The 23,682-nt window shown below is 34.4% G+C and overlaps 2 protein-coding genes across 3 annotated transcripts; both read left to right on the top strand.

The window, feature by feature from the left end:
* The first annotated feature begins 1,069 nt into the window (after positions 1–1,069).
* LOC112293890 (NADH--cytochrome b5 reductase 1) lies at positions 1,070–4,242 on the top strand. Its single transcript, XM_024543844.3, has 9 exons — positions 1,070–1,394; positions 1,670–1,811; positions 2,158–2,248; positions 2,403–2,480; positions 2,805–2,885; positions 3,138–3,227; positions 3,425–3,490; positions 3,631–3,717; positions 3,878–4,242. The coding sequence occupies exons 1-9, from the start codon at positions 1,277–1,279 to the stop codon at positions 3,968–3,970; spliced, it is 846 nt and encodes a 281-aa protein (XP_024399612.1). The 5' UTR covers positions 1,070–1,276; the 3' UTR covers positions 3,971–4,242.
* A 6,708-nt stretch (positions 4,243–10,950) lies between these two features.
* LOC112278713 (uncharacterized) lies at positions 10,951–14,976 on the top strand. 2 transcript variants are annotated; one of them, XM_024512367.2, is made up of 3 exons: positions 10,951–11,103; positions 11,200–13,182; positions 13,710–14,976. In XM_024512367.2, exons 2-3 carry the CDS (start codon positions 11,472–11,474, stop codon positions 14,432–14,434), a joined length of 2,436 nt encoding a protein of 811 aa, XP_024368135.1. In that variant the 5' UTR covers positions 10,951–11,103; positions 11,200–11,471; the 3' UTR covers positions 14,435–14,976. The 2 variants fall into 2 exon arrangements, with proteins under 2 accessions (XP_024368135.1, XP_024368133.1); XM_024512365.2 differs by having other exon boundaries at positions 10,952–13,182.
* Positions 14,977–23,682: the final 8,706 nt, after the last annotated feature.

The raw sequence follows: 23,682 nt of genomic DNA, 5'->3' as shown, positions 1-23,682 counted from the left end.
TTAATAGAACATACAAGTTACAACATGTAAAAAAATTAACCAGATTTGAAAATATTTTCACCTAATTGTATTCTATAGATATTAATTTTTAGAAGTTTGATTTAATTCGTTGTAAAAAACATTAAATTATATTAAAATTATATTTTTTACTATATATATGTAAATAAAATAAAATTTTCAAGCACAAGTTTATTTATTTATTTATTTATTTATTTATTTATTTATTTATTTATTTATTTATTTATTTACTTATTTATTATATATAAATTTTAGTTTATTTAGTTTTTATTTTATTTTTAATGTTTTTCCTGGGATATGTCTCACTGGAACAAAGAAATATTCTAATTAGTGGTGTAGAAAGTTTATATATAATTCTGATACTAATTGAAATCAAAAAGTAAAAGTAAAATTAATTTAATAAAAGAATACTTACGACTATTTGTAGCAAAGTATATCTCTAGGGACACTCTAAAGCTTTTCTAAGATTAAGGATCTAAACATGATCAATACATTAACAACAAAACAAAAACAAATTCTATGATACAACTTTAATGCTAACTAACTATTTGAAAAAATACAAAAATAAATCTTAGATACATTTTCCTAAAAAGTAATAACCTTGTTAAAATATACAAAAAAAAAATTCCTTCAAAACTCATTTTTTTTTATCTCCTCATTCAACACTGCTCTATAGCCCATCAACGTCACTCAAAAATCCCTCTTTTATCATCTCATTTCCACCCACACACACAGATATGTACACATACGCAAGTAAATAAATAAGTAAATCAATAAGCAAAGTGGAAGAGAGGAAATGGAGGATACAAGGGGGGAGCAAGATGGGCGAACAAGGGTACGAAGAAGAGGCACTTCATTGCTCAATGGAGGAGGAGGTGGTGGTAGGGGCATCACAAGGTAGGGCAAAGGGGAAGCAAAGTAAACCAAAGCAAAGCGGGAAGCCAACCAAAGCTGACTGGGTCGACATCCGTTCCCTGGAATGTAGTAGTAGTAGGAGGAGGAGGAGAAGGAGGAAGAGGGGCATTCATTCATTCCCTTTAATTCATTCCCACCACCATCGGAGGATTGCGCCTCCTTATGGACTGACCGTGCTTGCTCCCTCCTCTGCTGACTCCGCGCTTTGGTACTACTACGACCACAACGACTGTCTTGTTGTTGTTGTTGTTGTTGTTGTGTCGCGGAGAGATCGAAGTTGCGGATTGGGTTGTTGTGGGCTGTAGAGGTGGGTCGATAGTGGGTGCTGGTGCTGGTTGTGGAAATGGAGAGCGTGTTGGAGAGGCTGCAGAATGACCAAGTTACTCAAGTGGGCGTTGCAATCGCCTTGGTGGCGGTCGTCGCAGGCGCTGCCTTCCTCTATTTTGTGAACCGCAAGAAGAGTGGGTTATTTATTTATTTATTTATTTGTTTTGCTCTGGCTCTGTTTTCTGTGTTTTGTTGGAGAGATGATTCGAGCGTGTTCTGGTTCTCGTTTTTCGAGGTTGTGGAACGTTGCCGAGCATAGGACTCGTCTCGACTTCTTTCAGTTTATTCTTCTTTTTTTTTTTTTTTTTTTTTTTTTTTTCCTTCTCCATATGTAAGAGGAAGAGGGGTTACATTGTGTCTGTCCCTGTTTTACACTAACTCGGCGATTGGTTTTTCACTTGATTTGCAGCCATTCTCGTACCTGAGAAATGGTTGAAATTCAAGTGCGTGAAGAAAGAGCAGGTCAGTCACAATGTGGTCAAGTTGCGATTCGGCCTCCCCACTCCCACTTCGGTGCTTGGTCTCCCGATTGGTCAGCACATCAGCTGCATGTAAGCATTTTGCTTTCCTTTATCTGGATTTATATGGCTTTCTCAATGATGTTTACTCCAAAGATCTTGGGATGTTGATTACACCAGCGTAGATGTGGAGTCTTTAGCACAAGAGCCTTCTCCTATATTTCTTCGTCATCAGTCACTGAATAGGCTCTTCTCGAATGTGTCGTCACTTACGCTCGAGTTCACACGGGAAACAATGATGTGAATGAAGCTTGATGTGGGTCGTAAATCTGTGATTCATTGCGTGGCAAATTTTGTGCACGGAGACTGAGAGCTTATTTTCTCTTACAGTCTTCCAGTTTTATTTATTTATTTCATTTTTTTTTCTTTTCTTTTCTAGGGGCTTTGATTCCGAAGGTACTGAAGTCGTTAGGCCGTATACCCCCACCACCCTCGATTCCGACCTTGGTTATTTTGAGCTTGTTGTCAAGGTGAGATTTCCTTCGCACCCGATCGCGTTATATCCAAACTTGTGTGATTCTGTATTGACCGAATCGTAATACATATACTGTACATGATAAGCGCTGATGTTGGAGTTATTCTTTTTTAATCGAATTAGCTCATCCTGTCTTGCAATTTTTTCAGGTTTACAAGGAAGGGAAAGTGTCGTCTTACTTCGGTCGCATGAAGGAGGGCGAGTACCTTGCCGCTAAGGGTCCCAAGGTTTGCTATCTTGTCATTTAATTCAGCATTGAATGATATGTAGAACAAGTTTTTCGAAACACCAGTGTGGGATTATAAGTTAGTATGCATTTGCCAAGTTTCCAAAAACGTGGCTTGCTTTCCACAAGCATGAATTGAACATGGATGGTTATTGTCTTGGGGGCTTTTTGCAATTCGTGTGTTTGTCTTTGTAGTGGTCAGAAAGGTGCACTCGATTTTGCGACATGTTCCTCTGGAGTGAGTATTTTATGGCGAACTTTTTGAAAAGTGGCAGCTGCCACTGGTTTAGAAATGAAAGTGACATGGTAATTTGGGTTGACTCAGGGACGCTTTAAATACAAACCCAACCAAGTTAGAGAATTTGGAATGGTGGCCGGTGGAACTGGTCTTACTCCCATGTATCAGGTAGTAATCAGTTTATGTGTTCTTGTAACATCTTCGAATTTACCTGTTCATCTTGGCCTACAGAACATTAGAAAGTTGTACTTCAATCTTGATCATGCCTAACTTACTTCTACCCCGTGAATTAATTTTCAGTATCTCTGGTTCTTATGTATCAATTTGACCTGATTAAGACGGACTTTGATATACATGTCTGGGACTTGTTGTTCTTGAGAGCTGTGTGTATCACTGAAAGTATTAATGGGTATTTTGCAGGTTGCAAGAGCGATTCTGGAGAACTCTCATGATAAGACTAAGATATCTTTGATATATGCAAATGTCACATATGAGGACATTTTACTCAAGGTGCTCATTCTGCTATATCACATTGTTTTCTGTTGCATATGGGACACCGCTGTTACACAAAGTGAAAAAACAACTCATAAAAAGACACCTTATGAATTATTAGGAACACTCTGGTCTCATGTATTCCTCTAATTGTAGTGTTAACTTGGTGTGTTTTGTAATATTTTCCTAACAATTTCAAACACTTGCCACCACAGGATGATCTCGACCGAATGGCAGCAGAACGCCCAGACCAGTTCAAAGTCTACTATGTTCTGAACGAGGTGCGCGTGGACGATCACTCTATTGCTTTCGTGCTTGCTGTTCATCGTCATCTTGCGCTTGTGAACATGCTGTTGCAACGTCATGCTTAGTCTAATCGTGAACGAATCTGTCCATGGTCTTTTGTGTGCTTTTTGTGCAGCCCCCAACGGAGTGGAGTGGAGGTGTCGGGTTTGTGACGAAGGATATGATTGAGAGACATTGTCCTCCTCCAGCTGCTGATGTTCAGGTATTTACCTTTGAGATTGCAGGAGTTTTTCTCTGGCAAAATTACGCAATTGTAGAACTGATGTTTGGATCGGTTATCTAAAGATCTATTTATTTGTCCTAAGAGGATGTCCATCTCAATATGTCCATGAACTTCTCTAACATAAATCAAAATGTGGCAGATTCTGCGTTGTGGTCCTCCACCCATGAACAGGGCCATAGCAGGCCATTGTGAAGCTCTTGGATATACCAAGGAGATGCAATTTCAGTTCTAAAATGGTTAAAGCATTAATTCTAACTGGCCTCTACGGAATTCGATTCTAGAATTGGCAAAGGCTGACTCGGAGAAATAGAGCATAATGCAGGTATTATAACTTCTATAATCACAGTAGATCATTGCTAGGGAGGAAAGTTAGTGCCATAAGTGATGTAGAAGCCACAACATCAACCTGAATACAACCTAAAGCGCACAGGCCTGTCAGACCTATTCTTCCCCTGTTATTGTATCAGCCACATGCATTAATAATGAAAACCTATTTTCCCCTCAGGAATGTTTTCGAAGTAACGGATGTGCTTTTTGTTCAAAAACCAAACATTTACATCCTGTTGCTCGTAGGTTAATCTGCGCTTGGGACAGAATTCAATCCCTCCAGACTAGATTTAAACAAATTCATTTCAATCTAGACTAGGGTTGAGATGGCCGTAGCTGTTACCTGGTACTGCATGAACGGAAAATCCAAAATGCTCCCGGCACCAGAACATTTTAATAAACCCTAAATCTTTAACTCCAAATCTTCTCTAACGGCTTTCAAATGATCCTTTGTGTTTTTTTAAATTATAATTTAAAAATTTCAGATTTTTAGTTGTGCACCTTTTTTACCAATATTTTAGAGACTCCCAACAATTGGTTATTAGTGAGCAGTTCACAAAATTTGATGTAACTATCTGACATCTATGTTTGTATGTAGACACTCTTGAATGTCAGATACATGAGGTGAAAATGAGTGAGTTGGGTACTTGTTCTTCAAAATTAGTTTAAAATCCTTGAAGAATCCATTTTAAGGGTGCTCATGAAGTGACAAGTGATTAATACTGTTTCAAAGATTTCAGATTAATTACTTCAATATTGTGCTAAATTTTATTTTTTATGATATATTTTGAAATTAGTGCTGTTATAGAAAATGAATCCAATTGTAGAAAATCTGAAAAAAATTAGTAGTTACATAGAAGTACAGATACATTATTATTGTGTTTAAAAAATAACATTTAGTATTTTTAAGGTCTATTTTATGGTAACATGACCCTTGCTCTTTGTATTGTATCAAAGACCAATAATTAGCAAAAATACTTGATTGTACTAATTTCATTCAATTTATTGTATCTTTAATTTATGGGACAATTTAAGATTTAAAAACAACTGTGAAATCCAATCCTCTGTATGCATTCAATATACATATACACACACATGCACATATTTAAAAAAATAAAAAATAAAAAATTATCACAATGTTATGTATTTTAATCTTTTTGGAGATCTTTGTTTTATAATGTTGTAAAATATATGTTTGGCACTTAAAATTTGATAAATATAAAAGATATTATATAAAAACCAGTACAAAAAGAACATGCCAAAGTCATTGTATGCATGTTTTGTTAAGCAAAAAAGATTATGTAAAAGTGTTGATTTTGTTTATTTGTTTGGTTGAGGCAAACTTTTGAAGCATTGCAATCATTCTTTTGTCAGCAATTTAGACTTTGTCATCAATACGTAAACAATAAAGTGTTGACATGTTACTGTATAACATAAAATGGTTAATCATGGTTGAGGTGACCAAGTCATGGTTGATTATTGAAGATATCTTCCAACTTTACTCTCTTAGAATTATTTAATAAAACATCATCTTTTCTATCACAAAATACATGGTGCTAACAACAAGTTATACAATTTCACACATCCGAAAACTTTAAAAAAATATCAAACTATACGTATCTTATCTATTTGTTTTTGTTGAAAGCTTTCCAAAATTTTCCTCACAAAAAAGCAAGAAGTGAATGACTTTGCAATACTATCCAGGCACAATTGCATTCCATATTTTGAACTAGATCATGGAATTTAAACTATACTTAGAATCTGATCAATAAGCGACGAGGTGTGATCAGCTTTGCAATAGGACGATGGTTTCAGCTGCAGAATGTGTGTTGCTAGTGTTTGCACAAGCTATCAGGCGAGACAGCGCACAACTGAATCGCAAGTTTATGTGTTCAGGAAGGTTGGCTTCTATCGCAGCTCGATTTCAAAATTCAAGCTTCTCATTGTCAAACTGCGTATTCGATCAGAAATCATGGTGAGGATCCTGAACTCTCGCATTCTAGCATCGATGTTATACCTAAGGTGCCCGTATAAACATTGATCTAGAAGTTCATAGAGTCATGCGTTCATGAGGCGAATGCGTAGCAGTTGGATTTGAAATCGATGGTTTTGTTGTCTCAAACGAAATTGTGGGCCAGCTCTTGGTTGGGTATTCAACATCATGGCTGATTTCCACTTGTCGATGTCAGTCATTGCTTGCTCGAGGATTTTCTTCCAGGAATGACGTCTGGAGACGTCTGAATGACGTCTGTGAGGCTCTTGACGGCGTCTGAATCGGAATGCTTGCCATGGAATAAGGGCCCGAACAGAAGCTGATTCACAAAGGTCCAGCATTTGCCCTGAGCATTCTGGACTCTCGATTTCCAGCCTTTGCTCCACCATCGCCCTATCCCTTGGGCTTGATCATACTACTTTGTCCCACGCTCTGGAAATTCGTCACAAATGTACCTCATACATGCTCGTGACTCTGCGCCAATCTATCCATCCGCAGACATTCAATGCCATTTTCCAGCCACCCGTCTATCTCGTGAAATGATGCTCATTAACCCTTCGAATTGTCAAGGTGGCGAGGATTCAGAAATTCCAGGACTTTGCAAGCAAGGACGAGACAGTTTGAATCACGAACAAGAGCTGCCAGCAGATGCTAAACATACCGTGGAGTTGGAGATCTTCATCCTTCAGAACTGGTATTTGACCAAACGGCTGCAGGACCAGAGACTAGGCATAATTTGATTAAATGCGCTCAGCGAAGACATAAATTGCCATCCATTGTCGATTCTTTGAAATGAATTAGAGTATATTATCTTTGTAATTTTAAAGTTGAAAACAGGGTAATGTGTAATGCATATATATATATATATATATATATCCACATGAATGGGTTGAACGAATTACTTAACAGAATGCAGGTCTGCACTAATTCTGCCGTTTCAGCAGCTTTTCTAAGAGGAGTGCACGTTAAGTGGAGGCATGGACTCAATTCAAGATGAACACCGATCTACACTCAAAACCCACTCATATGATCATTATCATTGTCATGCGTTTAAAACCAAGTAAACTGAAAGAGTGAAGAATGTACAAAAACCACTCCGAATGCGTACAATATCCCGCTTGGGACTGGGTCTAAGATCTCTATCAGTAGATTGTTAAACAAAAAAGCTGATGATTGCAACCTTGATTGTACCTGCTAGGCTAGAAACTCTGGCTTCCTCTCCTCGCCTTTCACGATGTTCACAGGAACCACCTCGAAGTTCACTTGCTTCTCGCAAAGGGTGGCCAGCACCCCTGCCTATGGCATTGGAGTAGCACATCTCATGGACCTTCGTGGTGTCATGAGCTCTTTGTTTGGCTTTTGTTGTGTTTATTTTTTTATCAATAGCACATGATTAGGGTCTCATACCCAAGTGATAATGAGGATTAGTGCTTCTTCTGCAAGGGATCTGTGGGTGGGTGCCTCGTGAAGTAGGTGTGAAAAGCATATTCTACTACTCCCGGGTGAGTGTGGTCATGACCATTCGCTTCCCCCTTCCGATGCTTTGGCTTTGGCTTTGCCTTCGTCGCTTCAGGACCCAATCAACTTTTGCAGGCCTCCTGTGAGGTGAACTGCCAGCAAGGAAAGCATGGATTTTGGACCATTTCTAAACATTGAGTTTCAAAAATATTTTTATTATTATTGTTATATCTACAATATAGTAGAATTTCTGTCTGTCAAAATAACTAAAAATCATGTTAAGTTTACTAAAAATGTATGCCCCTTCACAATGTAAAAAAGTATGTTCTTATCATTATTATTATCTTCTTGGCTGAAATGTACATTATATGTGTTGAATATGTGTTAAATAAATGAAGTAACGAATATATATATATATATATATATATATATTCATACACATTGTAATCAAATTGTGATTCTAGAATTGTATTAGATCTTGTCTTAATAAGAAATATTCTTAGCCTTTACCATTTATGTATGATATGGTTTAGGTTCTATTTGAAAGTTGGTATCATCAATGAAATTTTCAAACTCATCAAAGTAAGGAAAATTTAAAATTCACATCTTTTGATCTATTAAATGTAATAAACAAACATTCATTTTACAGTACTAGTAGATTAAATAAATGCATGAATTTATATTAAACATCTTATCATTGCAAAATGATGTTTCTTAATTTTTGCTAATTGTATTTTTAAATATTAATTTTTTAATTTTTTTATAATAATGAAATTAACATTTAAAAAATTTGTGATAAATCAATCAGATAATATTTTGAATTTATTTCTTTGAGATTTTTAAAATTATATATATAAAATATTTAATAATATTTTTTATAATAAGAATTTTTCTTTAACAAGTGATTTAAAACTGTGATTTAAAACTATTGACTAAAGCTAAGAACTTTATACTCTTAAAAACTGTGATTTTCAAATCCTTTTATTTGAAGTTGTTGCACATTTTAATACTAACAATTTGATAGTATTTAGTAGTATATGATTTTAAATTATTTATTTTTATCTTAGATTATATTTATTTAGGAAATTATAATTTTCAAAACATATTTTTTAGACTTTTATTTATCTTTTCAAAAAAATAATTTAAAATTTAGATAATTATTATTAATAAAGAAATAACTCATAAAAATATAATGGAAGAAAAGTTTAGAACATGTGAAATTTTTGGTTGGATTCTCAGCAATGTACTGCTAAAAAAAACCAAATTTCACAATTAATTATTCAAATTGGTAAAAGAAAAAAATTATAAGATAATTATTTGTTACAATTATATATGCTCTATTTATTTGAAAATTTTTCCAAAAAAATTAAATATATAAAATTATGTATATATATATATATATATATATATATATATATGAACGCCTTCAATTATATCAATTTAGTTTTTTTTATTTTTTATTTTTTATTTTTTTTGAAATAAAGATCTATTTTGAAGAAGTAAAATAAATAAAAAAAACTTATCTGTTTTAAAGTTTTATTTTAAAGATAAGACATGGAGATATTGTATATTACGAGATATAAAAATAATAATATTTTAAAGAAAAATTCTTTAACTTATTTATTAAAGAATTCAAGAGTATTAAGTATTAAGCTTTAAATCACAGTTTTCAAGAGTATTAAGTATTAAGCTTTAAATCACAGTTTTCAAGAGTATTAAGTTCTCATTGGTCTTATACAATCAAATCAATGATGATAATTTTTTCTTTCAATAGATAGCTAATTTAAAGTATGAGAGTGTTTAAAAAATAGCCCTAAAATTGGTTTTAAGAATTTTCTATACTACTATTAGAAGAAAAAAAATACACTGTTTAATAATTTTTTTCTTTATAGTTTTGTTTAATATACTCCTAAAAGATTAGATCTACAATTATATACAAAAGATATCACATATGTATTAAGAAATAAAGCTTTAACACATGTTTTCATTTTTTGAGATGGTGTTTAATTTTCTTAAAATTAATTTAAAAAAATAATATATAAAAATAAAAAATTACTATAAATATGTATATATATATATATATATATAGATAGATAGATATAATGAAAAGACTTCAATCTTGTTGAACTGCAGTTTCATTATTTTATTTTATTTTATTTTTTTAATGCTAGCCTTTGCCTCTGAATTTTATTCATTTGCTATCAAATTTTGTTAACAATATATATATATATATATATATATATATATATTTCCAATAATCTTTAACAGTTACACTTTTTACCTGGTAATAATTTTTTAAAATAAAAATATTGTATTATTACAGCCAAACTCAAAAATATATGTCTGATAATAATTATTCAAGTTTTATTTGATTATATTAATATTTAAAATATCATGAAAATAATGTTAAAAATATTTTATACTCTATATGATTAAAGAATAAATCCCAAAATTTCTATACTTTATTTATCACTATTAAAAAAATTCTTTATGTTTTTTTTTTATTAATTTAACCATATAATATTTTGTATTTTTTATATTAATTATATAAACAATAAATTTTTAATATTTTAAAAGCTTTAGTCAATAGTTTAGTTAACAAGAATGATTTGCCTCTCTTTAAATTTTTTTTATTGTATATAATACAATTACATGCAAAATAAAGAAAAAAGAAAAAAAGAAGAAATAATAATGACTATATTTAAATACTTAATTTGAACTTTAAAAGTGACCTCCCAAACTTAATTAGAAGTTATAGTTATTAATAGTGTACCATATAACAATTTTAACTCACAAATTCTTTCTAAGTTCCTTGAAAGTACTCAAATTATCTTAGTTTTGTTTACAAATATATGCATTAAAAGCTAAAAGAACTAATATTGCAAAATTTAGTAATCTTCTAAATGAATTACAGTACTAGAATTTACTACAACTAGGACTAAGAACAACTAAAATTTGAAGTGTGGTCAAAACATGTGTATAGTATGCACATTTAAGATAATGAAAAAAAAGAATGTTTTGACTTGTACATTAAATATTGTTTTATATCTAAATTTCATATGTGCAATATCTATCTCACACGTCACTGCTTCAATTACCTATTCAAAGATTTGTTTAAAGAATTTATTATTATTATAATATATTTTTTAGCAATGTACGCAAGCGCACCATGCAATGGACATGTTCAACTTTGGTTCTTAATCCACAATACAAACAAACAGTGGATGTGAGTGACATACAAGGAGAAATTGAAAGGAAGGGAGACTTGTGATCCACAACACACAATCACCCAACTAGTCAACCCAACGAATGAATAAACGAATGGATGAATGAAGTAACGCATCGCATAGTTACATTCGTCAAAACATGTAAGTGCGCGGGATGAGAGAAAATATTATATAAAAGACAGGGGGAAGAGTAAATCCCGCGTGGCATTCATTGAGTTTTGCAACGGCATGGCCCGGCACACTCGGACGGCGTCACACAGAACCAGCGAGTGAGGGAAGTGAAGGGAAAGCCCCACTCCTTCCTCTTTCAAATGCGGGGCTTTCATTCCTCCCTCCGGAGATAGCAGAATTTCACTCCAGGTATGGTTTGTATGTTCTGATTCAGCAATTCCTTCTTTGTCCTTCGTTGCTTTCTCCAATCGGCTAGGATCGACTGATTCCCAAGACCGATTGCAGGTGGGTGAGAGAGAACTCATGGTTGGAGAGAAGGTGAGATGAGTAGCGTACTGTGTGATTGGTGTGGGTGGGATTGGAGAGAGAGAGAGATGGGAAGGGTGGAAATGGGGGAACGATAGTTTGATGAGGGCTTCGATGAGAGGTGGGGAAGAGGTTTGGGAGAGATGTTTTGTGTTTGAACTTGTTTTAGGTTTTGTGAGGTTGGGGGGTGTAGCAAGAGAGTTCTGGTGTTTGGGGGGGTTGGAAGAAATTGGGTGGTAGAGTAGAGAGGGATGTTGTTCACCGGGGAGCTGGACGAAGTTTTCCGTCTCCCCGCGGTAAAGACGGGGAGATCCAGTAGTCCGTCGCAGCCTCGTTCTGGTGTGAGCAGTCCGCATGGGGCTCCCGGACCGGGTAGCTCACCGGGACTGTCTGGAAGTCCTTCATATCGCGGTGTTGTCGGTGGGAACAACCGCGTTTTGTCCCCAGGGAAGTTTATGCTGAAGAAAGGGCTTGAGCCGCGGCAGATTATTGAGAGGAGAGGCGAACAGCTCTCCAATACCGACACCGCTGGCTCGCCTAGCTTTCGAAGGGCAGGCACCACCATGTGGCCGGACCAGACCGCGACGACTTGCGAGGCAGAAAAGTCCAGTGGGCAGTGGAGAAGTCCTCGTTGTGGGGAGGATCACCGCAGCGAGGGTGAACCCGGGGGTTTCTTTCACCAGCATCAGAACCAGAGCGCTAGCAATAGTCCATTGTGTCCCGGCACCCCAATCAGGCAGCATTATCCTCGAACAGCACCGTCTACCCCGCTGCAAGGGATTTCTTCCCCAGATGTGAAGAAATGCATTGCGCCCATGTCGGAGCCTCGGTCTGTGCTTGACCTAACCATCAGTCCGCAACAGCACCAGTTGCCCACTATCCGAGCCACCCTGCCGCGCCGTTTTAGAGAGACGTTTCTCGATCACAATGTGGCTCCTGTAGCTGCGCCTAGCTTGAGCTCCTCCCCACGCGTGTTAAACTTTGAAAGCTGCGGTAGCGTAAGCCCAATTAGTGGACCCTTTCCAAGCCAATACGGCCCCAGCCTCGCCAAAACCACTACCTGGGCGCCAGATCTTGCGACACAGGGCTATCCGACTTCGATCACTACACACAAGGTAGAGGAACTGTCCGTGTTGCCGACATCACAGAACTACGTTCAGGCAACAACCTCTAGCTTGGATGAATGGGAGGCAGCCACCACTACCTCTACGCAACACAATCTCCGGGCCAAGCAATGGATGGCATCACTGATGGAAGACCTGCGAAATGGAGATTATTCCACTAGCGCTCAAGAGACCGAGGAATGCACGACCCCTTTCACTCCGGGCGTCGATTCCTGTTCACCTCATTTTCTTGCTTTCCAGAGAGGCCACAGCTCTCCTTGTCCTAGCGATTACACTGGTGACGACAATCCCGGGGGCAGTGGGTTGGAATATTTGCAGGTGGAGAGCCCTGGTGGCACCCCCCGTGGGGGTGGTGATGGCGATGTCGATGACACGCACAATTCCCCTGCTGTGGTGGGCCATGAGCTCGTCACCCTTCTAATTGCGTGTGCTGAGGCTGTCTCCACTCAGAGCCTAAGCCTGGTGAATCATCTCTTGCCAAAGCTGGGTGAGCTTGCCTCTCCTCAAGGCACTGCCATGCAGCGGGTGGCTGCATATTTCACGGAAGGATTGGCTTGCCGGGTTGCCCACTTGTGGCCGCACATCTACCAACCCCTTCCAATTGAGTCTAGTCTCAACGAAGAGGAATTGCAGACAGCGTTCCATCTGCTCAACCACGTCGTGCCCTACACAAAATTTGCCCATTTCACTGCGAATGACATTATCTTGCAGGGCTTTGAGGGCGCGGACCGTGTGCATGTCATCGATTTCGATGTAAAGCAGGGTCTCCAATGGCCAGCGTTGTTTCAGAGCTTGGCCGTGCGGGAGTGCGGCCCGCCCTCGCATATCCGCATTACCGGTCAGAATCCTTTAGTCTTTCCTTTTCAGTGCTTCTTGTAAGGGATGTTGCATGGTGAATTGTCAATGTTTGAGTGCTCGAATAACGACATTGACGTTAATGAGATACCTAAATCACGAGATGTGAGGAACCCTGTCGTCTAGGAACCTTGTGTCACTATATTGGATCTTCCTTCATGTTGGAAACATATGTGCTGTTAAGTTCGTGCATTAAGTTCGTGCCAGAGACCCTTCACTCAAGCACCTACCATTCGATCAGGTGACTAAAGTTTTAGTAATTGCTAATTTTCCTTGTTTGGGGCTTTGTAGTTTTTTCACTCATCCCAGTCTTCCAACCTGCGATTTTCATGCGTCAGGTCGTTGTCTGTGTTTCACACCGAAACTTAGCATGGAACAGAACTTTGCTTCGTATGTGTCCTGGGTAAGGCGAAGGTATATGTGCGCTTCTAAACATAATAGTCTTGACCCGTGTGTCTATTCTCAACTTTTCGTTTTTGCTACTGAATAACCAGTATGTGATTTCTACAGGCATTGGAGAATGCAAGGAAGATCTTCTGGAGACAGGTGATCGGCTAGCAGAATTCGCGGAAGAATTTAACATCCCATTCACCTTCCACGCGGTTATTGACAGGCTTGAGGATGTGCGGTTATGGATGCTGCACGTGAAAGAGAACGAAGCAGTTGCTGTCAATTGTATCTCTCAGCTACATCGGTTGCTCTATGACTCTGGAGAAACCATTGAGGGATTCTTGAACCTGATTGGGAGTACAAAACCTAAAGTGGTGGCTGTTGTTGAGCAGGAGGGGAGTCACAACAGTCCTCAGTTTGAAGGCAGATTCTTGGAGTCGCTACAATACTATTCTGCTGTTTTTGATTCTCTGGAAGCTAATATTTCAAGAGAAAGTAGCGCTCGTGTACAAGTGGAGCAGCTATTTGCGCGTGAGATTCGCAACATTCTGTCATGTGAGGGCACAGATAGGATGGAAAGGCACGAGAATATTTCCAGGTGGCGCTCAATTATGAGCCGATCGGGCTTCGTCAAAGTCCCTCTTGAAGACAGTGCCTACACGCAGGCACTTATTCTCCTACGCATGTTTGATTCGGATGGGTACACACTAGCAGAGGAAAATGGGGCCGTCACACTGGGCTGGATGGAGCAACCCCTGCTCACTGCTTCGGCGTGGAAGCCTGACAAGGACTTCGTTCCCACAGGGACTAGCTTGGTCACCAATGAAAAACAACGTGCTGTGTGATGATGACTTGGAATGTCTCAGACTAGTACAATGCAGCAGGAGGCTCTAAAGATTGGAAGGCACTAGTCGACATCACATTGTTTCTTGTACAGCTGTGACATGAGGAACTCGTGCTGATTATGCCTTAGCCCTGTCTTTGCAGGGGGATTCAGTCACATAGTTGCAAATTGGGTTTGCAGTATAATTTTGAGAGCTTAGAGCTGGTCAACCCATTTTCCGCTTTTTATACTATAGTGATCATCAGTAACGGATTCTTCGATAAACAGTCAACTTTCAAAGCAGTTGTATATCTCTACTCGACATCACCGCTACTTCACTGATAGTTCCTCAGATTACTATCAATGAATGGTCAAGATTTTCTTTATCGATCTACTTGATGAGCAGTAATACAATTATCAAACAGCTGCGGCATTACCATTATAAGGAATCACTAGAAAAGATGGTTGACTGTTACGAGGCTGGTAGGCTTTTCCATGCAGTTAACACTCTCCTGTTACATAATTCTTTTAAGGTCAGTAAAGCTCGGCGGTTAAATCTCACAAGATCTTTTGACATTTGTGGAGAAGTAGTACAATTTGTCTGATTGTCTTACATAATGGTGTTGAGTATGCCATTATATGCGAGCCTGGCACTGATCTTAGCTGTGCATCTTCCACCTTTTTAAATTATGAATAAATTTTGATCGTGGCTTGGATGTGTAGACCGAGATTTATCTAATCATATGAAAACCTGGGATCACCGAGCAAGCAGTCTGGTGTTACCCATTGTCTAGTCTGTGTATCTTTTGAGCCATCATGTTTAGAGATGCATTTCTCAGCTTTTTAGACAACGACCTAGTCTATGATGCAAATTTTTAAGTCTTACGAGTGTAGCAATGTCAGCAGTGGTATGAAGCCTTGTTGACTTGCACGCTTAAGGTACTGCGTTGTCATGTACACTATCATCACCATGATACATACTTTCTGACTAGCTTGAAGACTTCAGGTTAATGCAAAACTTACACGATTCGATCCTAGAGTGCGAGTGCTGCAGCATTACCTTTTTTGTGTCATGCATTACCGCCTTTTGCCGCAACTTCACGAGCTTGTCGGAGCCTTCTTATTCTGAAGAACCAAGTTCTCTTGGAGGGTACAGATACACCAGACGAATTACAATACTTGAAAGAAGGCAACGTTCACATCATCAAAATCCTATTTAGTAATATCTGCCACCGGCTTTAATGGCTCTTTCAACAGGGCAAGCTGTTGTAACCGATCACTGACCTCAATTACATCGGCTTGATTGTCAAACTCAAAGCCGATCGAATGGTATTGTGATCTTCCGGACGGGTCAGCATAGAAGCTTGATTGATCTCTATTTATCGGCGGAAGTTAGAAGAATTAGTAACCTGTACAAAAAGTTCCATACACCTCCTATTAAACCTTCTTTGTTGTTTGAATATAAAGGGATTAAGAACTGATAATGCACAGAATGGCATTGAGACTTACCGTATGTTGATCACCGAGAAGAACTTGAAGATTGGGATGTGTTTTGTAGTATGGGAACCACCCATACAGCTGCTGCTTCGTCACCCCCAGAGGCTTCTAACATCTGGGACGGGCCTTAGCTTTGCTGGTGAAAACAAGACCAAGTACCTGTTGTTGGAAGCCTTTGAGGGAGAGGAACAAGCAATCTGTTTAATCGAAATCAACTTCCACGAGCCAGGATGATTAATCGACGGCTTTTTGCCTGTCGTTGCGTTCGGAGTGTAACCTGATTGAGACTTTAGCTTCGGGAAGAACGATGGACACACGTAGTTCAATTTCTCAACTCATGACAATCCATTCACAGAGGCATTGTAAACATCCCCGTCATATCAGCTATCCACTAATTCCCCTGAACTCCAACAATAGTACTTCCGATCAAGAAATTCGCTTGTTGACATGGATTTCTAGCACAACTTTCAGCTGGCAGGAGACAAATCACAAGCTCATGCTTCACAGTGGGTATGAGCCCTAGGAAAGGTTGAACAAAGAGCTAGATTCTGAATGACTTCCCACGAATTAACGCTCACTGGAAAGATGCTAGAGCTGCAGGATGCGAATTTTTGTTATGGCTGAACTTCGTAGCGTGAAGGACAAGATCTCTAACCTGCAGAAAAAGGGCACAAAGAAGAGAAGTTGAAAGTAGTAAGCGAGTCATAGAAGTGCTAGAAGTGGGCTGCTATATAGTGACGAAGTGTCACAACTGGAGGAGGTAGTTGTAGTATATCGGCGTCCTGGCTGAATAGTTCCATGGCGTACAATGAACCACATCCTTCAGGCTGATCCACTAAATTCTGGATCATAATATACTACCCGCTATGTCCTTCTCTTGCTCCCCAGGCAATTCTCAATGGGTACGGTCGGGCTCTACTCCCACAATTCGAGGCAAATTTAAGAACACATGGATCTCATTAGCAGGATTTTTTTTTTTTTTTTTTTTTTTTAATGTGTATACCAACCCCTCCTATAGAATCAATGGAAACAAAGTCTACGAGACATTGAAATATTATCGCTGACGTATCCTGCAGTTGCAACATTTGCCACTTGGGTTGCCGCTGGAGCGCTTGCTAGTATTGAATCGGTGGTATCTTAGCTGAGACCAGCGGTGATTATGTGCACAACGTCAACTGGACCGAGAATATAGTCCTAAGACCTATTCCTACTCTTGATTCGAATTCTAGAAGCATCACAAACCACCCTGCTGTGCGAGACAGAAATGAGCACATAGACGCAGGCTGTCTAAAAAGCAAAAAAAAAAAAAAAGAAAAAAAAACGGACTAGATGGAGAAAACGGTCACCATTGATGGCCATTAACATGTGTGATTTTCTCTTGTCCCCCCATCCCACTTTCATGCGGAAATAGCCAAGGTAGATCTGAACACTAGTTCGTATATCTTGAGTGCAGCAGAAGTCCTCGAACCTTTGTCGATGCCCATATCTTTCATGTGTTCAAAATTAATTTCCTGTCAACTGTTGCACAAAGTTGGCAAGCAAAGAAGAACTGTGTGTCATAAAGTTGGCAACTACAACTGATCGTTTTGTGGTGTGGTCACATCAAATACTTTTCTTCTACATAATAGAGTTCCTCCCAACGTACTGATATGATATTGACAAAGAGGATCTTTAAAGGAGGCATTCTGCATGTCACATTCTTACTGCTGAGCAAGGAGAAAACATACATTGTAATATAATGTGGGAAAGGTAGACTTTTTCTCCTGCGTAGCCCCATCAGTACACAAAAACTGTCATTCTCAATAGAGATTAAAGCACACATATCTTCACACAGATCCACGGATCAATTCCGAGCAATTTATTTTTCCAAGACTCAGCAATTTGGTACTTCACATGTCACTATATACCAGTGACCATTAACCTATGCTACAACGTACTTGGCCCATGAGGGGGACAAACTCCTAAAGTTGCCCACTGCATGGATGAATACCAAGAACGACTTGAGCCGGAGCTGCCTTTAATTTAGAGGCCCTAACTTTCTGTAATATATATATATATATATATATACTTTTGGTGGTGGGGATAAACCTGCACGCGTTGGAATAGAGGTTTCCAGTTTCAAAGTCAACTCCATGATGTTAAAATTCTGACGTTAACCCCCTCTTACAATGTACAGCTTATCGGCTTTTGGCAAAGGCCTACAACTTCACGGCAGAGCTCGCTCTCTTTAAATGATCTTGTCCTGAATGAAAGCAGCAGAAGAAGATGTGGGCTGCTAATTCCTGAGCTCTCAACCCCACAGAGGCTGACTCAGCCAGCACACAAAAATAACTGTGTCTCATAAAGCTCATCCAAAGAAACTAGATGGAGTTACCTATCTGCAACATATAATAGCACAAACAGCACCCAAAACAAACGCTCCACAGGTTCAGATTGTATGTGTACGTTTGTGTGTGGATATATATATATATATACACATATCTATCTCAACAGAGGAAATGCATGGATAATGATCAGTGTCCCGTTTTGATGCAGCTGCTGAATGGATGAATACACGTCAGATGGGCGGCGGGCAGGTAATATCTGATGAGGAAGAAGAGGCAAATAACAGGTCCGAAGCTGAGGGAAGAGCAAGAATGGCCCACAAAATGATTCCACATCTATAGGCTCCTTCGTACCACATACGAAAGTGAACCCGCATCTTCTAGCACTGTGCGCGAGGATGGAGAAAGAGGAAAAGAGACACAGAGATTGCAGAGAGAACTGGTGCATTTTATTCGTAGCTAAAAGTGGGATGCGAATGAGTTATTGGTCTTTTCATAGTTGAGTCTTTTTAAAATTTGGATTTGCAACTCGTTTATTTCTTTCTTTCTTTCTTTATGAGAAAATAAAAATAAAAAACAGAACATAATAACACATCATGAGAGATCTTTTGTCCTTTTTTGTCGTTGCACTGTCAACAACTCTGTCAAGGGACCGTAGATCTCTCCCCCAGTCAAATTTGTGTCACAGGTTTGTCCCTACTTTGATGTACAGATTTATGAACAAAATAGGCCGCTACACTAAGCTTATAGCTCCTTTAGAATAAGATCTTAGAAACTGAGTTTTGATTAGTGAGTGTTTTTTAGATTTTGAGCAATTTGCCAATTAGATTAGAATGTGTTCTTAATGTGCTTATAGTTGACTAATTTTTTTACATTCTTGCAAACTTTGAGACAAAGTTGATTGTTCAAGAGAGAGATATTCAAGTTAGAAGTTTTCTTTGAGGTTGGAAAAAGAAGACACCAAATACTCAAGCAAATGATGAGCATTTTTTTTCTAATTTGTTGTTTTAGATTGCAAAGGTGTTTCTAAACAACTTATGCATTGTTTTTTGGATAATAAATCCAACTTTAAGATAAGATCATACCCTTTTACAACCAAACACCTAATACATTTTTAAATCAAATTTTACATAACATAAAAATAGCTAGATTTTTGTACTAGATTATCTTATAAAGGCCTTGTATTATCTTTTGTACTTCTTGCTTGCTTTTTAATACAAGTTTGTTTAGGATATAAAAATCATAAGCTTTTACATTATTTTTATTAGATTATAATGCCTATACAATTTATAAGATTCTTAATGGTTTAGTTTTTTAAGTAATATAAACCATCATTAGTAAAACAAATCAACTATATATATATAGAAGTCATAGGTAGATAATTTTTATCTTTAAAAAAGTATAATTTTTAATATTTTATTACTAGGAGTAATTATAAAGGGCCATAAAAGTCTAATAGTATTTAATATTATAAAATCTCTTACCAATTCTATTATTTTAGGATTGCTGTAGTTAAAAATTAAAATTAAAAATTAAATAGATTAAATATTTTTAGACTTGGATTTTTTTTACCTTATGTAAAAGAATAAAAAAATATTTTTTTATGTTTAAAATAGTTAAACATCTATTTATGACTAAGACATTTATAATAGTTGTAAAATATATATATATATATATATATATATATATATATATATATAAATCTTTCTAATAGAGATTGTAGTAGAATTTTAGAGCAATATAAAAAATAGTAATATGTATTTAAGAAGAAGTATGTTCATACATTGTCAAAAAACTAACTTTGTGATTGCCAAATTGATCTTCAAGAAGAATTTCAACCACCTTTTGGACCAATTTATAACTTAATGCAAAATAAACTTGCTGCTCTAGAAGAATAAATTAAAAAAAATATTGCAAAGTACTTTATTTAATATTTGAAATCTCCTATAAGTACACCAATCATAATTGTAACATAAAAAGATGGATTTTTGCAAGTATCCATAAACTATGGTAGACTCAAAAAATTAAATTTAAATAATCATTATTCTTTATTATTTAAATTGAGGCTCTCTGATTTATTAATGGAAACTAAAAACTATACTAAAATATATCTATAAAAGCCTAAAATTTAATATATATTAAAAAAATAATAATATTAAAGATTGCATTTCAAACTAACTATGGCTATTTTGAATATAATATTATATTTTTTGGACTTACAAAGATTTTAATTTCTATCTTAACATTTAATAAACAATATGTTTTTTTTTTATTTTAAGATAATTGTATTATATATTAGTTTTTTTTTTAAATCTTATCTATTTCAAAAAAATAAATAAATATGAGGATATATTTGGCTTGTAATACAAAATCTTAGACATACAAGACTATATGTGAAGACAAAAAAAACAATTACACTCTTTAAGTAGAATTTTTGATATATATATTATCTTGTAACACATATATGAGGGCAAAGACTCCATCGTATCAATCTTATGAATTTCATTACAATTGTATCTAGTTAAGTTTTTAAATTTATAATAAGGTTTTATAAGATATTTTTTAGCATATCAAAAACTAATATCAAGTTATCTTTAGCTTTTTATTCTTAAGTTGATAGACACATAAAATATGTAAATTAAATATTAGAATTTTATTTTTAATATACAATCAACTACTATCTAAAAAATTAGATAATTTTTTTGCTATTAATAAAATCTTAATATAATATAATAATATATTTTTTCACTTTATTTTTTATTTTTTAATAATTATAATTATCATCTATAATATATACTTTAAAATTTTTAAAAGTAAAAAATTTAAAAATAGAATGTTTATTTGGTAGAATAGTAGAGCTTTACACAATAATACAGATACAACTAAAGAAAGCTAAAAATAAAATAAAAAACTTATATAAATATTTTTAGATTAAAAAATTATATTTAAAGTTGATAATAAGACATACTTATTTTATTGTAAAATCAAGACAAATTGATCTTTTAAAAAATTAAATAATTAAAGACTTAGTATAATAAATTATTTAAAAAAATTAATTCAGTTAATATTGATTACAAATATTGCAGAAAATGATGATTCATCATATATTCTATGTATCTCTTGTTAAGCCTTGTGCTATAATCAAATTATAAGCAAAAAAAAAAATTACCATCACATCCTATTAAAATAGATAGAAATTTAAAATTTTAAGTAGAAGAAGTTTTGGATTCAAGAAGGAACTAAAACAAAATTAGAATATATTTGCATTAGCTTTGATATGATATTATAAATAAATATATAATCCATGTAAAAATCCTTAAAATATATTAAAATTTGTTTTTATTTTTATCAATAGTATCTATTAAAACTAATAACTAACTATTAATATTATAGTATTGTGGTTCCATAAATAATTTTAATTTCTAGAATTATTAAAAATAAAACTTTAAGTTATTTAGATAAGAAAATATTAATATTAGAGATTTTATTTGATTACTTAAGTATTTATTAAAATTTAAAAGGATTTGCAAGTTACAAGAGTCTTATTAAAAAACAAATCATAAAAATAGTCTTAATAAGATATGGAGGTAATTATCTTAATTATTTTATTTTATTTTTTAATTTTAATACTTAATATTTTAGTTATTGAGGCCAATATCTATATTGGCCTTCTATCCACATATATTACTTACTAAAAACCTATAAATATTATTTAGTAGGTTGAAAAAATGTAAAAAATAATCCTATGTCTTTTTTATTATTTATGTAAAAAATAATAAATTTTAGTTGATTTAAGTTGAATCAATTATTAAAAAATATTACTAAGAAATAAAAAATAATAAAAAATTAATATTATAATTATAAAAATATTACAAAGATTTTTTTGAATTTATTTATAATTTTTGAAATAAACTATAATTTTATGTACTTATGAAGGCCTTAAGAATAATCAAATAATTATATGGTTTTCTTATCCTTGTAAAGGATATTATCAAAGATTAATAGAATTTATGAACTATCTTTGTAGAAAATAAAAATCAAAGTTTATTAATAATAATATTTGACAAATCTCAAACTTTATGAATTTAAAAAAAATTATCATTCATTATAGAACTTTTTTTTTAAAATAGGAAATAACATAATGATGTCAACTCATGCAAATTATAATTTGAAAATATACAAGATGTTTGGCTATATGAGATATTGATTAAAATTTTAAAATTATTTTTATAATACAAAATAATGCATAAAAACACTTTTTTTTTAAAACCTTAATCTTTTTAGATATCCTAAATGTGAAAAATCCTGTATTCTATTAATTCTAAATCTTAAATCTCATTAATCATAAATCTTAAAATATATATATTCTAAGAAATCTAAAATAACTATTAAGAAAATAATAAGTATTTCCAAATAAATTATTCAAAGATTCTTAAATAAATTCTAATTTTTAAAATTAAATTTTAATAATTCTACAAAATCTTGAATAAATCTCAATTAATCCTACGAATTTTAATATTATAATTAAATAAAATTTATAAAATTAATTTTTTTAGAGATATTAGTTTTAAATAAGTTCATAAAATTTTAAAAGACCCAACTTATAGATTATAAGAAATAATCAAAATATTGCATAAGTATTGAGTAATTTCGATTCTTAATTTTAAAGTATAATTTTAAATACCAAGAATTCTTCTTTCTATTTTTAATTCGTATAAAAATTTAATATTAATCTAAAATATTAAGATATATGTTAAAGTACCAATTTGGAATTCAATCTAGTTGATAGATCTTTATATAAGATTAATACCTTTATTAATGTTCAAACTACTATCTAAAAATATCTTGTTATACTTAAATTTTATAGATTTTAATTTAACTAGAAAAATAATATAAAATTTAAACCATACACTCAACATACATATATGCATTGATTTACAAAATTTCTACTTTAGATTTAATTCAAAGTTTTTTAAATGACTAAAAATATAGATTCTAATTTTATCATATATAATAGTAATATCAAAACAAAAATATTAATTTTTTATTAACTCTTATAAAGTCAATCTAAATTCTTTAAAATTATTAAATTTTTAGAAAGTATTTAATATCTTCTCTAAAATATAAATTTGTAGAAAATAATTTTAAACTACAAATTTAAAATTAAAGTTTTTAAACTATTTTTTTATCTTATTTTATTTATGGCCTTTAAATTAAATAAAATTTTATAATATATATATAATTTTAATTATTATTTGTTATTAAGTAGAATCTAATTAATACATGCAATAATTGCTTAAAAATTATAGGAGCAAAAATTACACTTACAATGGCCATGTTGGTTGGTTACTTGACAAGATCAAGAGGCAACACTCCTTGTAAAGGTTTCTTAGAGTTGAGCTTTTAGAAAAAATGTTTTATTCAAACTTTGTATGTATCAAAATTTTTC

Source organism: Physcomitrium patens, chromosome 2 (genome assembly GCF_059467195.1).
Source record: "Physcomitrium patens ecotype Gransden chromosome 2, ASM5946719v1, whole genome shotgun sequence".
Classification (NCBI taxonomy): domain Eukaryota; kingdom Viridiplantae; phylum Streptophyta; class Bryopsida; order Funariales; family Funariaceae; genus Physcomitrium; species Physcomitrium patens.
Note: the sequence above shows the minus strand (reverse complement) of the source record. Positions and strands in the feature narration are given on the sequence as shown.

What these genes read in the sequence shown, in the direction of transcription:
- LOC112293890 (XM_024543844.3), top strand. Translation starts at nt 1,277, where the DNA reads ATGGAGAGCGTGTTGGAGAGGCTGCAGAATGACCAAGTTACTCAAGTG. An exon ending in GGTCAGCACATCAGCTGCAT is followed by an intron (nt 1,812 to 2,157) that starts GTAAGCATTTTG and finishes TTTCTTTTCTAG; the next exon opens with GGGCTTTGATTCCGAAGGTA. An exon ending in ATTTTGAGCTTGTTGTCAAG is followed by an intron (nt 2,249 to 2,402) that starts GTGAGATTTCCT and finishes CAATTTTTTCAG; the next exon opens with GTTTACAAGGAAGGGAAAGT.
- LOC112278713 (XM_024512367.2), top strand. Translation starts at nt 11,472, where the DNA reads ATGTTGTTCACCGGGGAGCTGGACGAAGTTTTCCGTCTCCCCGCGGTA. An exon ending in CTCGCATATCCGCATTACCG is followed by an intron (nt 13,183 to 13,709) that starts GTCAGAATCCTT and finishes TGATTTCTACAG; the next exon opens with GCATTGGAGAATGCAAGGAA.